General features: G+C 41.2%; 1 protein-coding gene across 2 annotated transcripts in view; it reads right to left on the bottom strand.

Moving 5' to 3' along the window:
- Positions 1 to 12,888, bottom strand: part of LOC102232448 (synaptic vesicle glycoprotein 2B-like) — a 31,693-nt gene extending 18,805 nt beyond the window's left edge. The window contains exons 1-2 of one of the 2 annotated variants that reach the window (XM_005802493.2): positions 12,763 to 12,888; positions 4,810 to 5,541 (exon numbers count right to left, since the gene is read on the bottom strand). In XM_005802493.2, the coding sequence (XP_005802550.1) occupies positions 4,810 to 5,293 (484 nt within the window). In that variant the 5' untranslated portion in view covers positions 5,294 to 5,541; positions 12,763 to 12,888. Of the gene's footprint in view, positions 1 to 1,399; positions 1,530 to 4,809; positions 5,542 to 12,762 lie in introns of those variants that run through there. The other variant, XM_023331913.1, reaches the window with a different exon arrangement.
- Between the last annotated feature and the right edge of the window lie 9,191 nt (positions 12,889 to 22,079).

The raw sequence follows: 22,079 nt of genomic DNA, 5'->3' as shown, positions 1-22,079 counted from the left end.
TTAAAGTCTGAAAAGTGTGACTTGCTCATGTGTTCAGCCTCTTACTTTTCAGAGTCTTTTGAACTCTGACCCTTCCAGCGTTTAACATCTAGAGACTATTCCAGTCTTCTTCATAAAATAGTTGAAGCTTAATGATATTGACTGGACATTGATTGTCAAGTCTTTTCACAGAATCTGCATTGGCTTTGTGCCTGAGCTTTGACTAGGCCGTCTTGACATATGGCTATTCTTGAATCTTGATCAAGTATTGCAGCCTTTTCAATCCAAAGAGTCATGTTTGCAGGATGCAAATGTTACATGACCTTTTGAAAAAATGGAGCTCCAAATTTAAAAAAAACATTTTGTTACAAACAAATTAAGTTTGTCAAACTTAATTTATTTAAGTTTGTTTAAGATGGCAACTTCACGCCTGATAGTCCAGTAGTGTCGGTTTGTTTTGAGACCAAAATTGCAACATTGATTACATTTCCAGCTGCTGTGGTTCTCTTTCACACTCACACTGTGTCAAACAATCCAAACTAATTGAAAAACCTGTTCACCTCCTTGCCTGTGGTGGCGCTGCACCAGGAACTACTGAAGGGAACGACACAAAAACTTCTGAAGAAGACACTGAGCGCAACTACCTTCTTCCCAAAATGTAAACAAAAATGGAGTGGTGTCAGATTTGAGTAGTTGTAGAATTTCTTTTTTGTCTGGTTAAAAAAACCCGAGTCATTTTTCCCTGTGGTGTGAGACTCATGTGTTTATTCTGGCTCTGTTGACCCAGAATGCCATGCTCTACAATTTGCTTCCTGCTTTTGGAGCGGTTTCTGGTCCGATTGCATCCATGTATGCATTCGACCTGTGCCAGAGTTCACTTCAACCCGAACTGGGATCAGGTGTTTTAGCCGGACCAGAGTTCAGTATTTTGGTCTGCATCAGACCAAAATAGGTGTTTTGGGATTCACACCTCCCAAAACGAACCGGACTTTAGAGGTCGATTAAAGCAAATGAATAGGTCTTGTGGGAATGCATACGCTTAATATATTTACTGTATAAGCTTAATTTGATCACTAGTATCAAATTAGCTTTTCTTTTTTTTTAAAGGCGGACCACCTGTTTTCTCTATTTCAGTACAGGAACCTGGGCAGCTGGATTTTATAAACGGTATCACACTAAGGAGGAATGGACACAAATTCCTTGCACGCTTTTCAGACTTTGCAAACCATTCACTACCTCAACTTTTTAAAACCATACATTCCTTTCACATATTCTTCTTCCTACATTTTTCTCCTCACTTCCATATTTTTAACTCCCCCCTCCGCCTCTTCCCGGCCCAAAATGTCATCCTCACTCTTTAGACAGTTGGAAGAAAACCCAGAAGGTAAACACACAATCTCTAATAAAACACTTGGCAAACCTTCTTCCATCCCGGACTACAGGTGAAGATTAAACATATTTCCGCTCCCCTTCTGTCCGGTGTGCCGAGCAATGAGCCTGCAACCGGCAGCACCGCTCTGCGGCCCTGCTTCATATTCCAAGCCAGCGATCATAGCTCTCCTCTTGCCCTGTACAAACAGATGCTGTGATTTCATTTTCGCCGGGGCCTCTCCTCACGCTACCCAGCAGCCTGTCAGAGGCCCGAAGCGTGTCTGACAGCTCTGCGCCGGGATGCTGCGGGGCGCCGAGCATTTCTGACTGCGGCAGCATGCTCCGCGTTAGCCCGGGAACACACGCTGAATGCAATCAGCGGCCGCCTCCTCATCAGCCTCTCGCCACGCCTCGTCCTGGGAGCCCGTTGTTGAGATGAAATGAGTGATGTGCAATCTGCTACATCGCCTCGCTACACGCCAGGTCCGGGAGATAAAAGGTGAGGGGGTTTCATTTGCTGCTCAGCTATAAGCGGAGACAGTGAGGAGCAGATGTTTTCATGGTACATTTTTCACAAAGCTGCATACAATAAAAATAATAATAAAATAAAGAATACTTTTTTTCCCCCCAAGATTGTGTTTTGAAAGTTGCAACTGAATGGAGAGAAAATAAAGAGGGACGCATAAGTAGAACCTTAGCAGTTGTGTGCTTAAATATTACTTTATCAATCAATCAATGCAGTTTTTATGTGTTTGCTGCCAAACTACACCAATGGCTGCGTTTCAATTGACATAATTGCGTAAATTGGAATTATAAAAATAAATTTGTTAAATGGAAGTATGCCGATTTTGTAAATAAAACTCACGCTTTTCAAAAAACTCTTTGCGTGAGGTTGAGGTGGTTTTCCGGCCGTATCGAAACTAAGCGTACTTTGCAAAACTGCGATGGAAACACTTTTTTCGCATCAACAACTTGCTTCAAGACGGAGAAGACAACAGGAAGTGGTAGGATGATGGCGCAGCATGTTTAATTTTAATGACTTATCGCCTAATCAAACTTATTTACATGTCATTTGAATTGAGTCTCATTGTTAACAGAAACACCGCAACATTGCAAAAATATTTGTTTGACATTACTGGAATATCGGCACATTTGTAATGGAAACGCGATTCACCAACTCCACTTTTTCTCAACTCTGCGGCAATTCATGCAAAATCAACAGATCCCTGCACTTTTTTTGCACCAATACGTAGTTGTGCGTTTATTGCAAATTTTCCACAAAAATTGTCAGAACATTTCATTTAAGTCAGTCCCAGGAGGGAGTTACCGCTTCTGCTACGCCGCGGCTCAGTGTCTTCTTCAGAAGTTTTTGTGTTGTCTCCTTCTGTAGTTCTTGGTGCAGCGCCACCACAGGCGAGGAGGTGAAAATGTAACCAACACAGGGAGTAATAAAGTCGCATTTACCATCATGTATAAGCACAAATACTGCAAAAAAAATTGTTGCAAATATTTAAAGCCAAACATCTGTAGGATTTTTTAAAAAATTATTATTTCTGCTAAGCAAAACGCATCATCATTTCACCAACGAGTTCCACGTTCACCCACAGATGAGCCCAATTAGTAAATCTTGCGGGTTATCTAAAAGCACTGTTTTTTTAAAATGCTATCATTTAACACTCCATTTGTTGCTAATACAAGAATAAACCCGTCAGAATGCCAGTGGGGACGTTCTCACTTTAGGCTTTGAAGCAAGATGGAGCCGCCCTGCTTACAGCCCAGGCTTGTGCACTGATGAGCACTAATGAGGACATTTTGTGAAGGTGGTTGTAAAAACCATAAAGCAAGTCTTCCCTGAGAGGATAGTAACGTGTCGCCTCACAAATATATTCCTTGACGTTGTTGAAGAAGAAACTTGTATTGAATTTTCTCATCAGGTGTAGGGTTAGCGGGATCTTCTCTAGCATGCAATAGTTTCGGTTGGTTCTTTTTGTTTGTTAATCTTGGGTTGAGGAATTTTTGGTCGTACTTTTTTTTGTTTGTTTTACTTTCAAACAGTTGTCTTGGTGCGCAACTGTGGCAACGAGGTTATGAGCGACCCATGAGCGGTTGATTAGTTAGCATCTCAAAACTAATACCTGAACAACGACCCAAAGGGATTTCTCTCTGCTTTCTAGTCAAATGACCAGAAAGAAGTTTAAAGAGGAGTGGCAGCAGCAAATGAGGTGGATTAGCAGTACTTTCCTACTCTCCTACATGTTACTGAGGAATATCTTCTCTAAATATTGAGCTGTTAGCCATGAGAGTATCATATGACAAGTCTTCAGTCAGATGCTTCTTGAGATTTATTTCAACACTCACTGCTGCCTTACAGCCTCACGATCCACAGCAGCTCGTTGAAAATATTTGGATGAAATAGTTAATTCCCCTTTGAGCAAAATTCAGCACTTTTGAATGAAATTGAATTATCTGAGAAATGCAACTATTCCATCTACTGTAAGGCTCTGTTGTGGTGGCAAATTCACTTCAACTGATGTTTGTCAAATCTCCATGTGTATAAAATAAGAGGTGTAGCCAGTTATTTTCTCTGAAAAAAAAACAACTGAATACCTACACTTTATTTTTTTAATTTTGTTGCTTTAGTTGCTGATGGTTGCTCATGCGGCTCCTCACCCTTCACTTCACCCAATGCAATTTAGCCCAGAACTCAACAGAGACTTTCTAAATCCAATATTAAGAAAAAATATTGGATAAGAGTGACGCTGTTGACTTGAAAACAAGTTTTGGACACTGTAAATTTTAAAATATTATTGGCCAAACTAGGGGCTGCACAGTGGGTTCGACTCCTGGCCCGGGGTCTTTCTGCATGGAGTTTGCATGTTCTCCCTGTGCATGCGTGGGTTCTCTCCGGGTTCTCCGACTTCCTCCCACAGACCAAAAACATGACTGTTAGGTTAATTGGTCTTTCAAAATTCTCCCTAGGTGTGAGAGTGTGTGTGCATGGTTGTGTATCCTGTCTGTTTCTATGTTGCCCTGCGACAGACTGGTGACCTGTCCAGGATGACCCCGCCTCACCCGGAACGTTAGCTGGAGATAGACACCAGCACCTCCAGACCCACTAGGGACAAGGGTGTTAGAAAATGGACGGACGGATGGACGGACGGACGGACGGACGGACTAGATGCAAAATCTTCAGAGACACACATCGATCAGAGTCAGTAAGATTACATTTCACCTTCTCTTCCTTTGTACATACAGTAGGTGTTCCCCAAGGCTCCGTTCTGGCCTTTTTTATTTTCTCTACAGAAAAACAGCCTCCCTTCAGTTTGTCCTGACATTCTTGATTGTGCTATGAAACGGCACCGTTTGGCTGGAAAATGTGTAACACTTCCCCTTCTGATAAATGTCGAGATTTCAAATTTCACAGACACCTTTATGTCCCACCACTTTGCTTCTACTCACCCAAGAGTCCTTTGTCTGCATTGGATATGCACATGTCCTTCTCAGCACTGGGCAAGACGAAGCCCACCACGAAGCCGTCCACGCCGTCCGCCATCAGCGCCAGTCCCAGCACGAAGAAGAGCGTCCACTGGAAGCGGCCGTGGCCGCAGTCCTCCATGATGGTCTCGTACTGCTCCGGCAGGCTCTCCTCCTCCTCCTGCTGCTGCTGCTGCGCGGTCAGACGGGCTTTCCTCTTGGCCTCCAACCGGGCGGCCCGCCGCGCCTCCTTGATCTCGTCGGGGTGGGGGATGCCCTGGTACTCCCCCTCGTACATCTGATCGTCCTCATCGGCACCCTCGGTGGCGTCGCTGGCGGCGTCCTCATCCTGTTGGGGATAGTCCGTCTGGTAAGGGTAGCCGTCCTGACCTCCTCCACCTTGAGTGTAGGTGTACTCTCCGCCCTCAGTCATCTGCTGGTTCACATTGTTGTGGTAGGGGTCATCCATGGTTCCTGCCTGTGCAAACGGGACTCGGTCTCGAAAGGTTTTGTATGCTGAAGAAGCTCAAGTTCGCCAGCTACAATGGCATAATCTTCCCGAGGAGCCGTGAGTTTTTTATTTTTTTATTTTTTTGGTTTCAGCTGTGTGAAGAAACAGCAGATCTTCTGTAGTTGTAGAGTCTCACTTCTAAGCAGTCACAAACTGTGTTGATCGACTGCTACCTGCTTTCTGGAGCACAGAGCTGCATGCTGAACCTGAAACAAAAACATGGCAACATGTCTGTCAAGTCAACAACAGAGATGGGAAAGCAGAAGCAATCCAGTGCAACAATTCACACTCATACGAGCGTCAACATAGATCGAAAAAAAAAAAAAAAAGAGTAAATTTCTGCCATAAAACTCCGAAATGTTGAGATTAATCTCAGCAACGTCCTGGAAAACATTTCTTGGACATTTCTGAGTTTGAAATGTTGAAAATTTGGGAGAAAACGTTTCAGAAATTATGAGATCAATCTCAGACGTTTTCCCCCCAAAAAATTTCAAACTCAGAAAAATTGCAAAATTTCACAGTTTATAAAAAGAAAACGTTTGAAATTTCCAATTTTTCTTCTAGAAAGTGTCTGAGATTAATCTAATAATTTCTGAGTTTTTTCCAGCAAATTTCTGAGAGTAATCTAAAAATGTGAGACTTTTGGTGACAATGTACTCCTCCTTTTTATTTATGTATTTTTTGCATCTGCATTGGCTGTAGTGTGCCATGGTAATATAATCAGACACCACTGCAGCAGCCATTTTCAAAAAATTACTTCAAACTCTTTGAATTGAAACATACAATTTCTTTTCTTTTTTTATTTCTGTCTACTTATAGTTTAGCCTCATTCTTTTCCCTCTTTTCTATGTTAAAAAGCATTTCTTTGCTCCTGTGTGAGCTCGTTGTCATTCTAGGTGAATAGAAAGCATCTTTTCAGCCGTCCAGAGATGTACGGAGGAAAGCCGTTTTTCCCCAGTGAGCAGTTTGTCCTTCTGCACAGGCAGATAATCTCTTCGTCTCTGCGCTCAAATGTTCTGACGCCATTTTGATCCGTCACACAGCAGCCGTCGCTGTGACAATGACACATTCAAATCAGTCCAGAGCAGAAGAAGACGCTTTGAAACGCAAAGGACGTCGAATACACAGAGTTTTGCCGTCACTGTAAATACAGGAAGGGTGATGTTTGGAGCACATTCACAGCAAAATAAATGAAAAATCAAGCAGTCGTGAACCTTGTGGCCACGTCTTTGGCGGTAGCAGGTTGTTAGTTTGGTGGATAATGAAAGGTTAAACGGTTAGAAACACTGACTTCCTTCTGCTCCAAGTCCACAAGTCAGACGTCTCACATCCCACGTATCAACATTTCCTTCTTTAAGTTGATGCTTGTTGATGCCTGAACTCCTGTGAAACATCTCAGACTTGAGAGCAGTGTTGATTAGAGATGAGCAGATCGAACCATAAATATTGATATCATCTTGGTATCGGTATCCGATGGATACTAATGTAATAAGATTGAAACTTTAGTTTCCAATTCCCTTTAGATTTTTTTTTTTTGTATTCTAGTGTTGCAATTTCGACATAAAAACGATTTTTCTTTGATTTGCTCTCAAATGACATTTTTCTTGCATTTAAAAAAATGCACACAAATTTGTTTTTGTTAAGATTGTTTCTGTTTGTATGTGTATATTGTTATATTAACTTTTTTTTATTATGTTAGCATATTTTGTAGATACCTACTTTATCGAAATTCTGTCGTAGGTTTTGACAAAATAATTAAAAAGGTCAGAAGTCATACTTAAATAAGTTTCAGGATTTGTATCAGTATCTGCGATACTTGATATTTATTTGGCTTTGGATCAAAACCAAAATATCCAGTATTGCACACCTTGGAATTCGCTCAGCGAGTCTATAAAGTGATTAAGGAGAGTCATTTTACATCACCACTCCAAAAGTGAAATGAATTTTATTTGGTGTTTTTTTTTTATCATTTTTTTTCTAATACAGAAAGCCAAAACTCTTCTTCACCAAACAGCCTGGCTGACTGTGAAGGCAGCACAGACAGATCGTTTTGGAGCAGTGTTCTTTCTGAACAAGGCCAATCACTTCTAAAAGAAGAAAGAGCTTAATATTCATAACATTAGATGGATTTCTTTGGACATCTGTATGTCAAATAAAAAAAACAAAACATCCAGTCTATTGCATTACCGAACGTCACTCTTAAAATCGCCAACCTGTTGAAACGTGAAGGAATTATCAGACCGTGACCGTGCCCTCCAGGTCGGAGGTCGGTTTTGTTATATTATTCCCACAGCATTCACTAATTTGATCCCATATTGCATATTTTCCTAATATTGTGCCCGGAGGAAAACATGCAATATGTGATGGTATTAGTAAATACTGGGGTAATAATGTAACGAATCAGTAATAACTTCTGTCTGATTGAGATTCACAGCAAACTTTGACCTCAGATAATGAGCGGCTTGTAATGTCCAACTAGTTGCTGAATGTAGACTTCATTTCTTAATGACTTCATTATTTTTCTGTTGTTTTTATTCCAGAATCAAAATAAAAAAACAATATTAGCAACTTTTAAATGTTTTTTGGAGTCCAGGCAGTTCTTTGTATTGCACACAGCAATCTAGCAGTAACAATAAATTTGGATGGATGGATGGATTAAAGTCTATTTTCTTCTAAGTTCCTGCAACAGATCAATAGTAAGTAGCACATACTTGTAAAGGAGAAGAAAAGAAATAGAACAAAAATACAAAAAGCATAGTGTACATTTTTTACTCAACCCTCTTCATTCTAATACCTCTAGAGAAAATTTAGCGTAAGCAATTATTTTTAGAAAACATCTGATTTGTGAACAGAATCCACCTGTGTGATACTTAGTATGTATAAATCCAGCTGTTCTCTAAGGCTTACAGGTTTGTTAACAGACAGGTCAGAGAGAAAGCTGTGGTGGAGCTTAAAGATAATGTGTAGCTTCTGCTAACACAGAGCTAACAGAAGGTAGGTAATGTGTAGCCTCTGCTAACACAGAGCTAACAGAAGGTAGGTAATGTGTAGCTTCTGCTAACACAGAGTTAACAGAAGGTAGGTAATGTGTAGCTTCTGCTAACAGAGCAGACGGATGAGAAATTTAAAAGTAAAAAATGCAAAGAAACAATTGAAAAAGACTTAAAGTTAAAAGCTAACTAAAGCTAGCAAAAGGTGACTTTCGCTAGATCTTGCTAACTTGCGAGTCTCATGTTAGAGACATTTGTTAGCTCTGTGCTAGCAGAAGCTACACATTATCTACCTTCTGTTAGCTCTGTGCTAGCAGAAGCTACACATTATCTACCTTCTGTTAGCTCTGTGCTAGTGTCAATGCCACTGCCTGGTGAGCTCGCCTCGTTCCCACATATTTAGTCCCATTTCATAGCTCATATCCATTGCAGTTTTGTCTATTTCTACATTCTTTCCGTATCTGTAAACAAATCAGACAAATCTGTAGTCATGCAATTCTCAAAGGAAGCATGTAATTCAATTGTACATTATTATCTGAAAGCTTTTTCTATATTCCATTTTATTTTAGTTCAAGGGCAGTTGACTCAGTCAGTGACCTCTCCCTTTCTGGAGTCATTTAATCACATTTCCTGACAGTAAACCCTGCTAGAAGGCACCAAGTCTGAAAACATTGGGTGTGAAAAGACCAGAGGTAAAGTTTTACTTACTGTCATGTGTAATAAAATCATTGGATATATTTGATGTACATTTTTAATGGGGGGAATAATGTATTTTCCAGGCACATAGTCCCTTTTTATAGCACAATCAAGTAACTCTGTTGCCTTCAGCTGTTCCTAAAATGCTGTACACCAAAAATAACTTAAAAGAAATTTGACGACACATCATAGTCATATGGGACGCAATGAAATGGGTTTCTGTCTTTTTAAGAAGCTCCTACTCTTTCTGACACTCCCCTTTGGCATGTCATCACAACAACGGGGGAGTAACATTATAAAGCTTCAAAAAGTTGCTTTTGTATCAGTCCATATAAATAAACACTAAAACCTAAAATAAAATGCCTTCTGAAATTCTTCAATTTGTAATTTTAAAAGTACATGTAAAAAAAGATGAGACATCAATTAATATATATTAATATATGGGTTCAGCCATGAAGAAACAAATATTTTAAAAAATATATAAGTTTTGCATTTTGAGGGTCATTTTGGGTTAATAACAAATTTCAAATGTGATTTCTAAGATTCACAAGTGAAGCCAATATTTCTGACAAGAACTATTGACAGAATAACTACAAGTATATCACTACACCTGCAGTTTAGTGATACACAACTATACTTTGAGTTTAGTTGTGTATCACAGTCCAACAAATTAAAGAAGTTCAAAATGCTCTACACCATAGAAACATAACACAGTAACCAATTATGAAACAAGCAATAAACAATACATCTCATCAAAATCATCAAGCAAACACACATCAAATGTGCTGATCAGTGTTCCAGCAAACTAAACATGCAGGTTTTTAGTCTTGATTTTAAAGGAAGTCAGTGTTTCGGCTGTTTTGCAGTTTTCTGGAAGTTTACTGAACGCTGCTACAATGCCGCCTTTCACACAGAAATCTGACACAAAGATGATGTGACCATTGAACGTTGTATCTTCTCCCAACAGGATTTTCCTCCAATGGAATCGAGATTCAACTGCAAACTGTTTTTAAAACTCGATATGCTGTTTTTGAAGCCATGGGATAGCTTCTTCATTAACTGAAAACTGGCATAATTTCACAGGAAAACAAAAAGCATGAATTCTTTTTATTTGTTTGTTGTCGTTTTTTTTACCTCCTTCTCTGCCTTGGCCTTTCTAAAGCTCGAGTAACGCAGCAGAGCTTCAGAATAGGATCATTTTTTAGGTTTTTGTGGCAAAAACATCTGCTCGTGTCACGTGAGACATGGCGCAGAAATGTCTTCGTTTGAGGTCATTCTGGTCTGCTCTTGCATCCAGACATGATGACAAACTGCTACTTAATCCAGATTAAAACTCCTTTTTTAAAAAACACTTTGCCCTTCTTGAGACACATTTTTGCTAAAATCCTAAAAAAAAAAAAAAAATCAACAAAGTGTTTGATGGCAGCGGTGTTTCAACTGAGGCTCTGAAGTCAGTGCTATGGTGTGAATAGAGCAGTTTGTTTCTTTTTTCTTTAATTTTTTTTTTTGCAGCAGCAGCAGCACTGCATGATCACCACCATCCATTTTCCCTTCAGCCAGTGTGAATAAAACATGGAACAATTCAGCGGAGGATTGCAGCAGGATCGATGCTCGGTCCGGTTTCGGGGGGGGAACTGATGTTGCTTTCATCATCACGCTGCAGCTGGCGCTTACATAACCCTCAGATTTTCACCCAGCTCCCCTGGCCGCCTCGAGTCCACGCCCCCCCTGCCGCAGACACCCTCCGCACTAATTCAGATGTCCGAGAAGCTTTAAATGCCTGTGCGGACTTCGGATAGGTCACGATCCGCCTTTCCGAAAAGTCAAGCGAGTCCCTCTGAAATCGTAAGAAATCAATGGCGGCGCGAGGATTTACAGGATGCAACTTAATTTGCTGAAAGCGATTTCGCCAGTGACCTTTCGCTGTTTTGATCTGCTGTTAGTTTGAACTTTACTGTCGCCACTTCATCAGCGGGCCTTGTGTCTCTGCAAGCAAAGGCTTTCATGAACTTTTATTTTACGGTACAAGATGCTGCTTTTAATTTTTTTTATTTTTGGAAACCTTACACACTCCTCCGCACACACACACACACACACACGCACCCGCGCACCCCACACGCACACATGCCCACACATGTTTGCATGGCTATCTATGTGGGGACTTTCCATTGACTTCCATTCATTTCTACAACCTAAAGGGTAAGGCCTAAACCTCACCCTAACCCTAACCAAAACTCAATTCACACCATAGTCCTAAATCTGACCCCTGTCCAAAAACACAGTTTCCCCTTGTGGGGACCAGGCTTCGGCCCCCACAAGGAGCAGTGGGTCCCCACATCGTAGTATGTGTCAGGAAAATGGTTGCCACAAGGTATTGGAAACAAACACACACACACACACTTCTTCGAACTGCATTTGTCATATTTCTCATAGTTCCTTGCTATTCTTCCCGCCAATTCTTCCTCACTTCAGCCGTTTCCGAGACTTTATGTTGAGTTTTTGGAGAACAGTTCACTGTAAAAGAGATTTTTGAGGACTGTAAATACAGTCTGTGCAAGTTATTTAAATTGTACCTTTATACAATAGGAATCAAATCCTTACAACTTTATTGTAACAGGCAAATCCTGCCAACACCAGCTGATTGTGGACAGTATAAATATCAACATAGCAAAAGTATATAATATTTACCCAATCAATTTGGTTCTTACAACCCATTACATGCCAGAAAGTAAAGTTCCTTCAAATCGACGCTTAAAACCCACCAGTTTAGATCTGCTTTTGGCCCACAGCAACTGAAACATTGAGCAATATAAGTGATGTTTGCTTGATCTTTTTGATGATGGCATTTGACAAAATGTTGCGCGTTTCATAGTCGATAGATGCGTTGCAGGATTAATATATTGCCATTTCAAACATTCTCTAACATTTTTGTGAAAGTATATCTATAATTTGAACATTTACAAACATACGCACAAGTATATAGAGTAGTTAATTCATGAATTAGTAAGCATGAATAAATACTGAGTATGTTGGCTTTGGGAGTAATTAGGCAGTATGGGTTAAACATTAATAAATGTATTGATTTACAGCTTATTAAGTATGACTCATGCTTAATTAATGACGTTTTCAAGGTTAAATAGTGGCTAAATGAGGTGTAGTTTTTATAAAGTGCTTCCCGCTTTGGGTGTTTATTTATTTTGGCCTCTGTCAGAACTTCAGGAGTCCTCTGTGCTGCAAGTTGAACATTTTTGGCAATCGAAGGGAGATTAAACAGAAAATTAAAAATAATAATAATCTGCCTCCACTGCAGATCCTTTCGGCCGCTGGCGCGTCGGACTGGTTTTACGGCAGAATGAGCGGACTGTGAGGGAACAGAGTTCATCGTGATCTTCACTGAGCTTCAGAGGGCAAAAGACAATCCGACATGACTTCTGAGGACGGAGTGCCAAATTCACTTCTGTAGTAACCAGATTTCCTTTGCTCATCAATCCTATCTTATCGTAAGCATTTGCAGACGTAGCAACAGTGTGAGAGTTAAATCATCATAATAATTGTAGCCTATTTATTTTTTGAGAAGCAAGGTACACCAACCCTATAAAGGCTAACATCCAGTGTGGAAACAGAACATGATTTCAGCTCTAGTCGTATTGCCGTACATCCCAGTCCTATCACTTCTTTGTTGATTTATGTGACAAAACAAACTGAAGTGAAAAGCAGCCAGAAGAACAAATAGGATCTTACCATAGTTTGTATTTTCCTTTAACTTCTGAGGAGGGAACAGGTTAGTATTTAAAAAAATAAATAAACTGTTTAAATCCAACTAGCATTTTCAATTGTCCCGAGCGTACATGACGGTTTATCCCGAGGCCAGGCTGCAGCCAAACCCGAGGGATTAGTATACCAGCCCACACAACCCCCCCCCCCCCACCACACACACACACACGCACATACACACACAACAAACACACCATCCCTCCCACGCAGGGCTTACCCCCTCCCAGGTCTAACATCCCCCCCCCACACACACACCTCTTTAGCCGAATGGTACAGTCCTAAAGGTTTGAATAGCAGCAGGCTGTACACTGTCCTTCTACATGCTGGGGGGGGTTTTCTGACGTTTGCTAGCGATCCTCCGCAAAGAGGTCAAAGGTCAGAGTTGCCATGTGAGAGATTGAAATTCTCTTTTTTTTTTCTACCTCTCTTTCATTTCTCTTTGGGGGTGAGGGGCGCTCAAGGCCACTTCACCGTCGCAGATGCCTGTTGTCATGGAAACATGAACAAGGGTCTCCAGTGTTTTAGCAATCAGTGCACATAGCAAAGACCCGTCCACATGTTTTTCAGATTACCATCTAAACACAGTGGCGAACGGTTCTCACCGCCGGTGTCACGTTTGGTTAATGCACCGCCTGCGGGGCCGCCGCACCCAAGTTCCCGTTCATTTATTTATTTATTTATTTTAAACTCCTATAATCAGCAGAGGAGGACTGGCCGTGCGCCAAAGTGTCCTTGAGTAAGCCATTGAATCAGAATGCTGACTGCTCATCCGTCCTGAGATAAGCAAATCGGCAAACAGGACTGGAGTATTCCTCTTTCCTTGAAGCAGGAAGGAAGGAGGGGGTGACGCAAATTTGTCTCTGTGGAATCTTGTGACATTGATGGTCACGGTTTTTGCTGCACCACACGTAATTCTTGAGGTTTAGATTCGGACCGTACCCAGACGAGGATGGGAACGAAATATACGGCTGGATTGGGCTGTGATCATCGCCCTTTATGTTTTTCACACTTTGCCTCGACTTCAAGTATAAATGTCAATTTTTATGTGTCAAAGTGACACGAATTGGTGCGTAAATGCGCGGCAGAAGACAAAGGATGTCGCAGAATCTGAAAAGTGTGGCGTGCACTTTCATTCTGCCCCTAAATAAAATCCAGTTTGATCTACTTTGTTTAGAAGTAACCTATGAAGGCCTTTGAGGTTATTAAAGCTGCAGCATGTAACTTTTATTAAAAAAGTCACATATTTATTAAAATTGTCACTGTTGTGACTGTATTGTACGACAGATAATCTTGTTCTAAAGTTTGATGTTGGAGGGCTTTTTTCACAGATCATTAGTTACTGTGAATACCTGACGCCCCACCGCACAGCAACAGCTGCCATAAAGAATAGATTTGTTTTGGTTTATTTTTTGAACATGTACAAAAAAGTACTTGCATGCAGCAAGAACACAAAATAAAAAAAAGTTTTGACATTATGCTTCGTGCTGCATTGCAAAAACACAAAACCTTACCAAGTATTTTTGGCCTAGTTTCTAGTGCAAGTATCTTACCTCTCTTGAAATATGAGAAAACGTAACTTTTCAGCGAGATACGGGAGCTTAAAGTTCTGAATATTGATGAAAAAGTGCTGGATATCAGTGGAATAATCTGCCAGTGGAAGAAAAGTAAAAAGGTGAAGGTGATTTTATTTATGTAGGACATTTTCAGCAACAAGGCAATACAAAGTGCTTTACAGGAATTAAAAGGAAATACAAACAAAATAACAAACCAAGGGAAAGAGCAAAAGAAGAAAAAGCTAATAATGTTGATCCAAAGTAAATAAATTAGATTAAAAGTAAAGAAGAGGCAATTCTGTGTGCAGCTCAAGCTGTATGGAAACTTTTAAAAACAGCATGAAAATGTTTGGCGGACGGATGGGCCAGAGCAGAGGTCACCGACACTTCCTGACCGGAACAGAATGGCGTTCTGCGTCTTCTGCGTGTACTCCTCCGGCTCCGCCCCTCCGCCCGCGGCGGAACATGGTACGTCCCGCGATGGGACATCATTTTAGAGAGTAGATGTCTTGCATGGAGGCAAAGCTCTCTAATCCGAAGGCCAGATAATTCGACCGCAAAGAGGATTAGCTCCACCCCAGCAGAACCATTGGCTAAATTTAGCCGCTGTACTCTCTGTCTCCATCGGCGTCCATCTGACTCCTCCTTTCCCTCCTCCTCCCCGCCTGTCACACCTTCCACGCAGTAACACCACCCGCAGATCACAAACAGCTGCACTTTTAAAGCATTTTCTTTCTTTTTTTTGGAACCCACGGAGCCAAATAATCCGCTTCCGTGTTCACCTTTGGGGTTAAAGACATTTCGTCAGAGTTCAGGTGTTTAGAAGGCCTCGCTTTGAGGCAAGAAATGTGCCTTTCCCGTTTTATCCCTCTCCTCCATCTGGAGAGGGTTCACGTGATGCGGACGCGGCGGGATTACCGCCTGATGGTTGCTGCTGTGGGCCGGCCCCCCAGGAGGGGGGAGCCATCTCCCCCGCAACGTGACGCAGCGGAGGCGACGTCTCCTGCAAACACTCCGGAGAATTTTTAATATCTTAAAAATGTTTAAAAATTTTTTTTTAACATTTCAAAAAAAAAAAAGTTAAAAAAATGTTTTGGCTCCAGTTGGCTTCAGGTCTGAAAAACGAAGCCTAGCATGAGCTGCCGGTGTTGAAGTGAACTTGAAATTAATTCAGATATTTAAAGATGTGTTTAATAAAAGCAGCCAAATAGATACTGGTTGAAGGAAGGCTTATTAGCGACATATAAAATGCAGTTTTAAAATGTGGAAGAAAAAAAGCAAACCCCTCTGTGCCTGTGTGGAAAAGTGATCACCCTCTAAACTTAGGAAGTAGTTGTGGTTGACTGTGTTTTACACTGCAAAAACTCAAATCTTACCAAGTATGTCTGGTCTAGTTTCTAGTACAAATATCTTAGTACAATTGAAATAAGACAAAACTAACTCACGAGTAACTTTTCAACAAGACATATTAGCTTGTTTTATGTCAATAATTCCTTTATATTGAAGAAAAGGTTTGAGTTCCAATGGTGGATTATTTCACTTGTAACAAAAATGTCTAAGTGAAATAATCTGCCAGTGGAACTAGAACTTTTTCATCAATATTAAGGGATTATTGACATAAAACAAGCTCCTAAATCTTGACGTAACAGTGAGGGAAGATGAGAATCGAGTTGAGTTACGACCAGACTATGACTTGTTGTGCTTAGAACGACTTGAAGAACACTTCACAGAAACCATTAATTTTATCCTTCTCATTAGGTCGTCACTCATTTCCTTTTCTATCGCCTTGCGTCCCATTTCTCAGAAGCTCGGGATGAAGACCTAAAAATCCCACAAGTGATAATGCAAACCATAATTTCCCCGTCAACCTTCTCCAGCTGCATAAAATAGGGATTTATGAAATATGTGATATTACCCTCGCATGCTGAGTAAAGACGGTTTCAGCAGACATTAATAATGTACAGTATGTGTGTATGAATGAGTGTCTTTGCACTCTGATGTCCTAATGAAATCCTCATCAGTTCCTGGCTCGGTTTGTTTACCCAGCTGGGCTCGTCTGAGTTATTAGCGTGGTGTCACGGTGCTTCCACGCCTCTTGTTGGGCCCTAATTAAAGAGGAGCAATCTGAGGAAGTTAATCTGCTTCGCTTTGGTGAATGGAGGTGGGAACGCGGTAGGGGAGGAGGGCGGCGTCATGGGTCTGACCTCCCTCCCCAAAACGCTCTCATCCAGTTGGACGCGGCAAGTTGGCTAAAGTCACCTGACCGGCCTCACTGGCGTTCATCCAGGACCGCAGTCGTACAGAGACGCTTTTTAAGAACGGACGTTGGAGACGAAAGAATTGTGCTTTTCTGCTTCTCCATTCACGGATGGCGAACTGCTATGAGAAGACGGGCGAGAGGCCAAGAGCCTTGGCAAAACTTACCCGCGGTTTTAGAGAATTAAAAATGTGTTTTTGCGCTTCTCCATTCTCGGGTCTGACAGAGACCCGAGAATATTTTTTTTATCCAGCCAAAACACACACACTGTCACACACACAGAAGTTGTGTGACCGTCGTTTTGTGCTCTGACTGCAGACAGTAAATCCCCGCTGATGGGATCAACTGGGCTTATTGACCTGCAGCACTGCGGACACTGACATCTTCTGGACATGTTTGAGACTGGAATTAATCATATTTATCCTCAAATTTAAACGCTAAGACTTCCTAGGGTTAGGTGAAAAACACTGGTTATCATAGCACCTTGGTGCAGATGGGATATATATTTGGGAGCAAATTCACATTTTACTCTAAGTGTTGTGATTTGAGTTTCTCTGTGTGTTTATTTCGAGTTTCTGTGTCTCTGACTCTCCGTGTTGTCCTGTCTCCCCTTGAGTAGTTCCCAGGTGTGTCTCGTTCCCTGATTACCTCCTGTGTATTTAGTGTCACCTGTGTCTCTGAGCTCCTGCTCTTTCCAACACTCCGCCTTCAACACATCGTCACTTTAACTTTTCTCCATCAAGTCTTTACCAACATTTTTAGAAGCGTTTGCACAGAGAAGTTGTTTGCATGATGAGCTCAGCAGATGTGCAGTTCCACCAGGTGTTTGCTGATTGCTGCTACCGCTAGTCTGAAGGAGCTGGGTGAGGGAGACGTAGGGAGCTTGGAAGCGGGAGTGCCAAGGAGGAGTTTTGTGGAAAAGGCAGCAACGACCGTGAATGGTTGCCACGGGAGATTCAAAGTTTGTCAAACATGCATGAAAGAATCAAAACAACACTCCAGATATACTTCTGATGAGGAAATAATGTTCTGATATAATATACATATAATATACAGCTAAAAAAATCGATCGATTTTACAAACTACTTTAAGTAAATATAAGTGAGTAACGGTAGCTAGTTACTAACCACTAATGCTAGTTAGCATGGCCACTGATGACGGTTTTTCTGTAACAGTGGGTTGATTCTCCGCCATTAGCACATTTAGCAGCAAGTACATGGGGTTGATTGACAGCACTAAGACCCGCCTCGTGGCTCTGATTGGTTGTTTTTAAATCTGGGCGACTCTGCGGAATCGGCAGAAATAGTAGCTCAGAGAGGAGGTGGAGGTCATCTGTCTCATAACATACCATCAAGACAGTTTTGACAACTATGTGAAAAAACTTCTTTTTTAAAAATAAAAGTTACGTACTGCAGCTTTAATGCCAGGCAGGTGGAATCCACACACTGACAGCAGAAAAAAATGGAAGCAACACATGATGTTACATTCTTCACTGGTGTACATCTGTTGCCGTCTTATGTCAGTAGGAATCATTTTGTCAGCTGTGAGAAGAAGCGGAGTCCACTTTACAACAGAGTACAACGAACACGTCATGTAATTGTGCTTTTGGTGTTTGTGCAAAAAAACTTAAAAAAAAAAAAAAAAACAGAGGGGAAAAAATGAAGGAAATCACCAAATTCATCCCGTGTAGAAAAGCTGCAGACAGAATTTACTGCGGCGTTTTGTTATCTGTGCAATTACACCTCATGATGATAATGATAATTTGGAGGCGCGCTTCGATGCTCCGAGACGTTTTTTTTCTTTCTTTTCTTTTCGTTTTTACACAGCAAGACGGAGAAAATGAGAGGTTGTGTGAAAAATCACACATCCAGAGTCAATTTAAAGTTGACAGCTGCAGAGAATTGGTGTGAAACATCCTGAGAATTGTTGTACCTGTACAGTATGCATGTAAAGAGCTGCGCTATAACAAATGGAGGGTGGCAGCTGAGTGAACAGTGCTGCCAGGGAAACAGACACTTTCAGCCCAGAGGAAGCTTTTGGAGCTCTTTTTTTTTTTCTTTTTTTCTTGATTTTTTTCATCTTTTTGGTGTCGGAGCATTTTAGGCTGAACATCTGTCAACTTTCCCCAAAGTAACAATGAACTGAAACTTCAAAGCACCACGGATTCTGGTGTTGCAATCACTTTGTTTCAATTCATGTCTATATATGCATAAACACCGAGAGATGTTTTAAGTTCTGGTGTTTTAGTTTTATCAAAGCTGCTCCAATTGTTATCTTCAATCTTATAGTGAATCCCATAACAAGACATGATGTAACACAGGTCATTCTTTGTGCTGAACCCCCAATTATGTTTTCATTAAGCTCTGGGCCTTCCCTCATGTCTCTCTGCGTATTTTATCATCTTTTACTGTCCAATCTGCCTTAGCAGCCCGCAGCATCACTGTTCGGCTTCCAAGCTCCAGGTTTTGCTCACTACTTATCATCCACATATTCAACAGCTTTGAATATTATAGAAAAGTTCATTTATTTCAGGAACTTTATCACTATTTATTTCTGTTAATTGTGACGACTTTCTGCTTTCAGTTAATGAAAATGTGATGTTTAAAGTTAGAATATTACACCAGGCCATTTAAAAAAAACCAAAAAACTTTATTGCAATGCAGAAATATAATGAAAAGTAAGTTTAATACCTCCTTAATGGTTTCTGCTTTTAATCTTTCAAATGAGAATCATTGCAATGCATTTGTAAGTGATGAAATATGACTGTATGTACCTGGAAAAATAAGTGCTTTTTTTGTTGTTGTTGTTGTTGTTGTTGCCATGCAGATAATAAGAAAACTGATTATATTTAGATCCACCAATCTTCCCTGTTACTACTGTGGAAATTTGACTTTGAATCTAAGCAACTCTGCAGGTGTGTTTTTGATGAGGGACTAACATTATAACATGTTGTAAAGCTCAAAAACAGTCAATTTCACACAATATTTTAATACATATGCATTTCACATTTTTCTGGACTTGCTTGAAAAAGTTGCACACCATATATAATTTTCCTACAACGTCACAATTATGCACCGCTTTCTAGTCATCTACTGGATAAAATTGACATGTAAGAGTTGGGTAGTAATGGCACTAAAATGTGAAAAGGGATGCGAGTTACTTTGGAAGGTGCTGCAGATAAGGCAGTAACAAAATGGCCGCCACCTGTGCAGAGTGAGAAAGCAAGTGCAGTTAGTCCTGAAAGTACTTCACCCAAGTGACGCACTGCCACCAGCTACCGTCGCTGCCCGCTTTCAACTTGCAGGGTTATTTTTTGTTTGTTTGTTTGTTTCTGCGTCCGAGTGTTTACTCAGGGTGGGGGATGAGGAGGGGCTCAGCTCCATCTCTTCCATCCAAGGCCTCCAACTTACAAGACCTCCTTTTGTCAACGCACAAAGGCAACTATGTCCTCCTTTGTGTCCTGCTTGTTACCCCGTCTTGCTCATGTTCCGCCCCGCTTCATCGTTTCTCTCCAGTCCCTCTGCTCTTCCTCCAGACTGCGATATACTCTCTGAGTGCGGCTCAGCGTGGCAGCGAGTGGGGAGCCTTTTCACCACCACCTGGCATTTATCTAACCCTCAGCTGGTCGTCGAGTCCCTCTGATGCCGGCGGGCGGAGGGACTAGATGCCTGCTGAGTCTCCAAAGCAACTTTTTTTTCCCCCTGTCTTCCCCCTGTGCTGCAGCTTCACATATAAAGACAGAAATAGCTGCTGCTGCTGCTGCTGCTGCTGCTGCTGGTGTGCATTTGATGTTGTGTGCATGTCTCAGATGTGTTGGCAGACACCAGCCGGTGTCTGGGAAAGCTGAATGTTGAGGACGCCATGACAGGGCTGTGAAAACGTCTTTAGGCCTTTACAAACTTCTCATCTCTTTGCTTTTTCCATTTCAACGTGTCAAACAAATTGTAATGCCAGACAAAATGGTAGCCTGGGATATACAAAACGTGGTTTTCAGATTATGATATTGTGTGAAATCGTAAGGGTTCTCAACCTAATAACTTCTTGTTCCATCCTCGGCAAAAACAGCCAATATCAAGTGTTTGGGAAAACTGGCACTCAGTGTTTAACATCCTTGTGGCAGAATTGTGGTTTATTATTCTTTCCAGAATTGTTCTGAAAACATTCGATGGTTTTCTAGCATTAAAACTGCAGTATGTAACTTTTATAAATCGTTTTTTTATCTATAAATATTTGTTAAAACTGCCACTATGTTGTGACAGTGTAATATAAGACGGATAATCATTTTTAAAAATAGAACTCCTCTGCCTCCTCCCTGTTGTCTTACTTCCACCTGCAGAAATGAAACGCTCCCGATCAGAGACAGCCAATCAGTGTCAGGGGGAGGGTCTTAGCGCTGTCAATCGAGGTTGTTCACGCATTGCTCAATGTGCTAAAAGTGGAGAAACAGCATATTGTTACAGCAACGTTGTTTATCCGCTGTCAACGGTGGCCATGCTAACTAGCTTTAGCAGCATTCATGGCAGACTCCAGGGTGGAGAACTAGCTGTAGCTGTAGCCTAGCAGAGATCATGAGGGTCAGTGATTGACAATGCTTCTGACAACCAATCAGATACACAGAGCTGTGTATTTCTGCAGACGACAATAAGACCACAGGAACAAATGAGCTCAAATTTTTCACAGATTGTCTGTCTCATATTGTACTGTCACCACTTATTGACGGCATTAACAAATATGCAAAGAAAACATTAAAAGGTTACGCAGTGCAGGTGTGAGGTCCTATTTAAGGGAATGCCTCTCATTCGAAATGGAAGTCAAACTTTAACTAGACCACGCAAAAAATGTAAGCATGTTAAGATTATCGTGGTACATAAATATGTCTTTTCCATTCCCTGTTCATGTGTGTGATGCTAAACTTCTATCATGTTCGAAATAAATAAAACAAAAATAAAAAGATCTTGTGGTAGCAAGCAGAATTCAAGGTTCCATACATTAACATCAGTGGGCCATAAAGCAGCTATAACCTATAACCTGTAACTATAACTGTGTTTGACTTTTGATATAATGTTTCTGTTTTGTTGTTATAATTCCTGCATTAGTCAGAAACGGTAAAACGTGTAACGGGGCGCCTTCCAAAGAATTCTTTGTCTTGTCTCGTCATTCCCCAAAATATTTTCAGAAGGCTCCGGAGGATCACTGAGGAGTTTTTGTGGGAAGTGTCAGGTGGGCCTCTGTTTTCTTCTTGGTCAGCAAATATTTTCGACTCTCACTGTTGCCATTTCTGCCGAGTCTCTCTCTCTTTTTTTTTATTTTTTATAGCTGAAACATACATTCTTACCTAAAGCAGGGTTGGGCAATCCTGGTCCTCGAGGGCCGGTGTCCTGCAACTCTTGCAAGTCTCCCTGGTCCAACACACTTGAATCCAGCAGCTGAATCACCTCCTAAGTGCAGTCAGGTTCTCCAGAGTCCTGCTAATG

The sequence above is a fragment of the Xiphophorus maculatus genome, chromosome 4 (genome assembly GCF_002775205.1).
Source record: "Xiphophorus maculatus strain JP 163 A chromosome 4, X_maculatus-5.0-male, whole genome shotgun sequence".
Classification (NCBI taxonomy): domain Eukaryota; kingdom Metazoa; phylum Chordata; class Actinopteri; order Cyprinodontiformes; family Poeciliidae; genus Xiphophorus; species Xiphophorus maculatus.
This window is presented reverse-complemented; position numbering and strand designations above follow the sequence as displayed.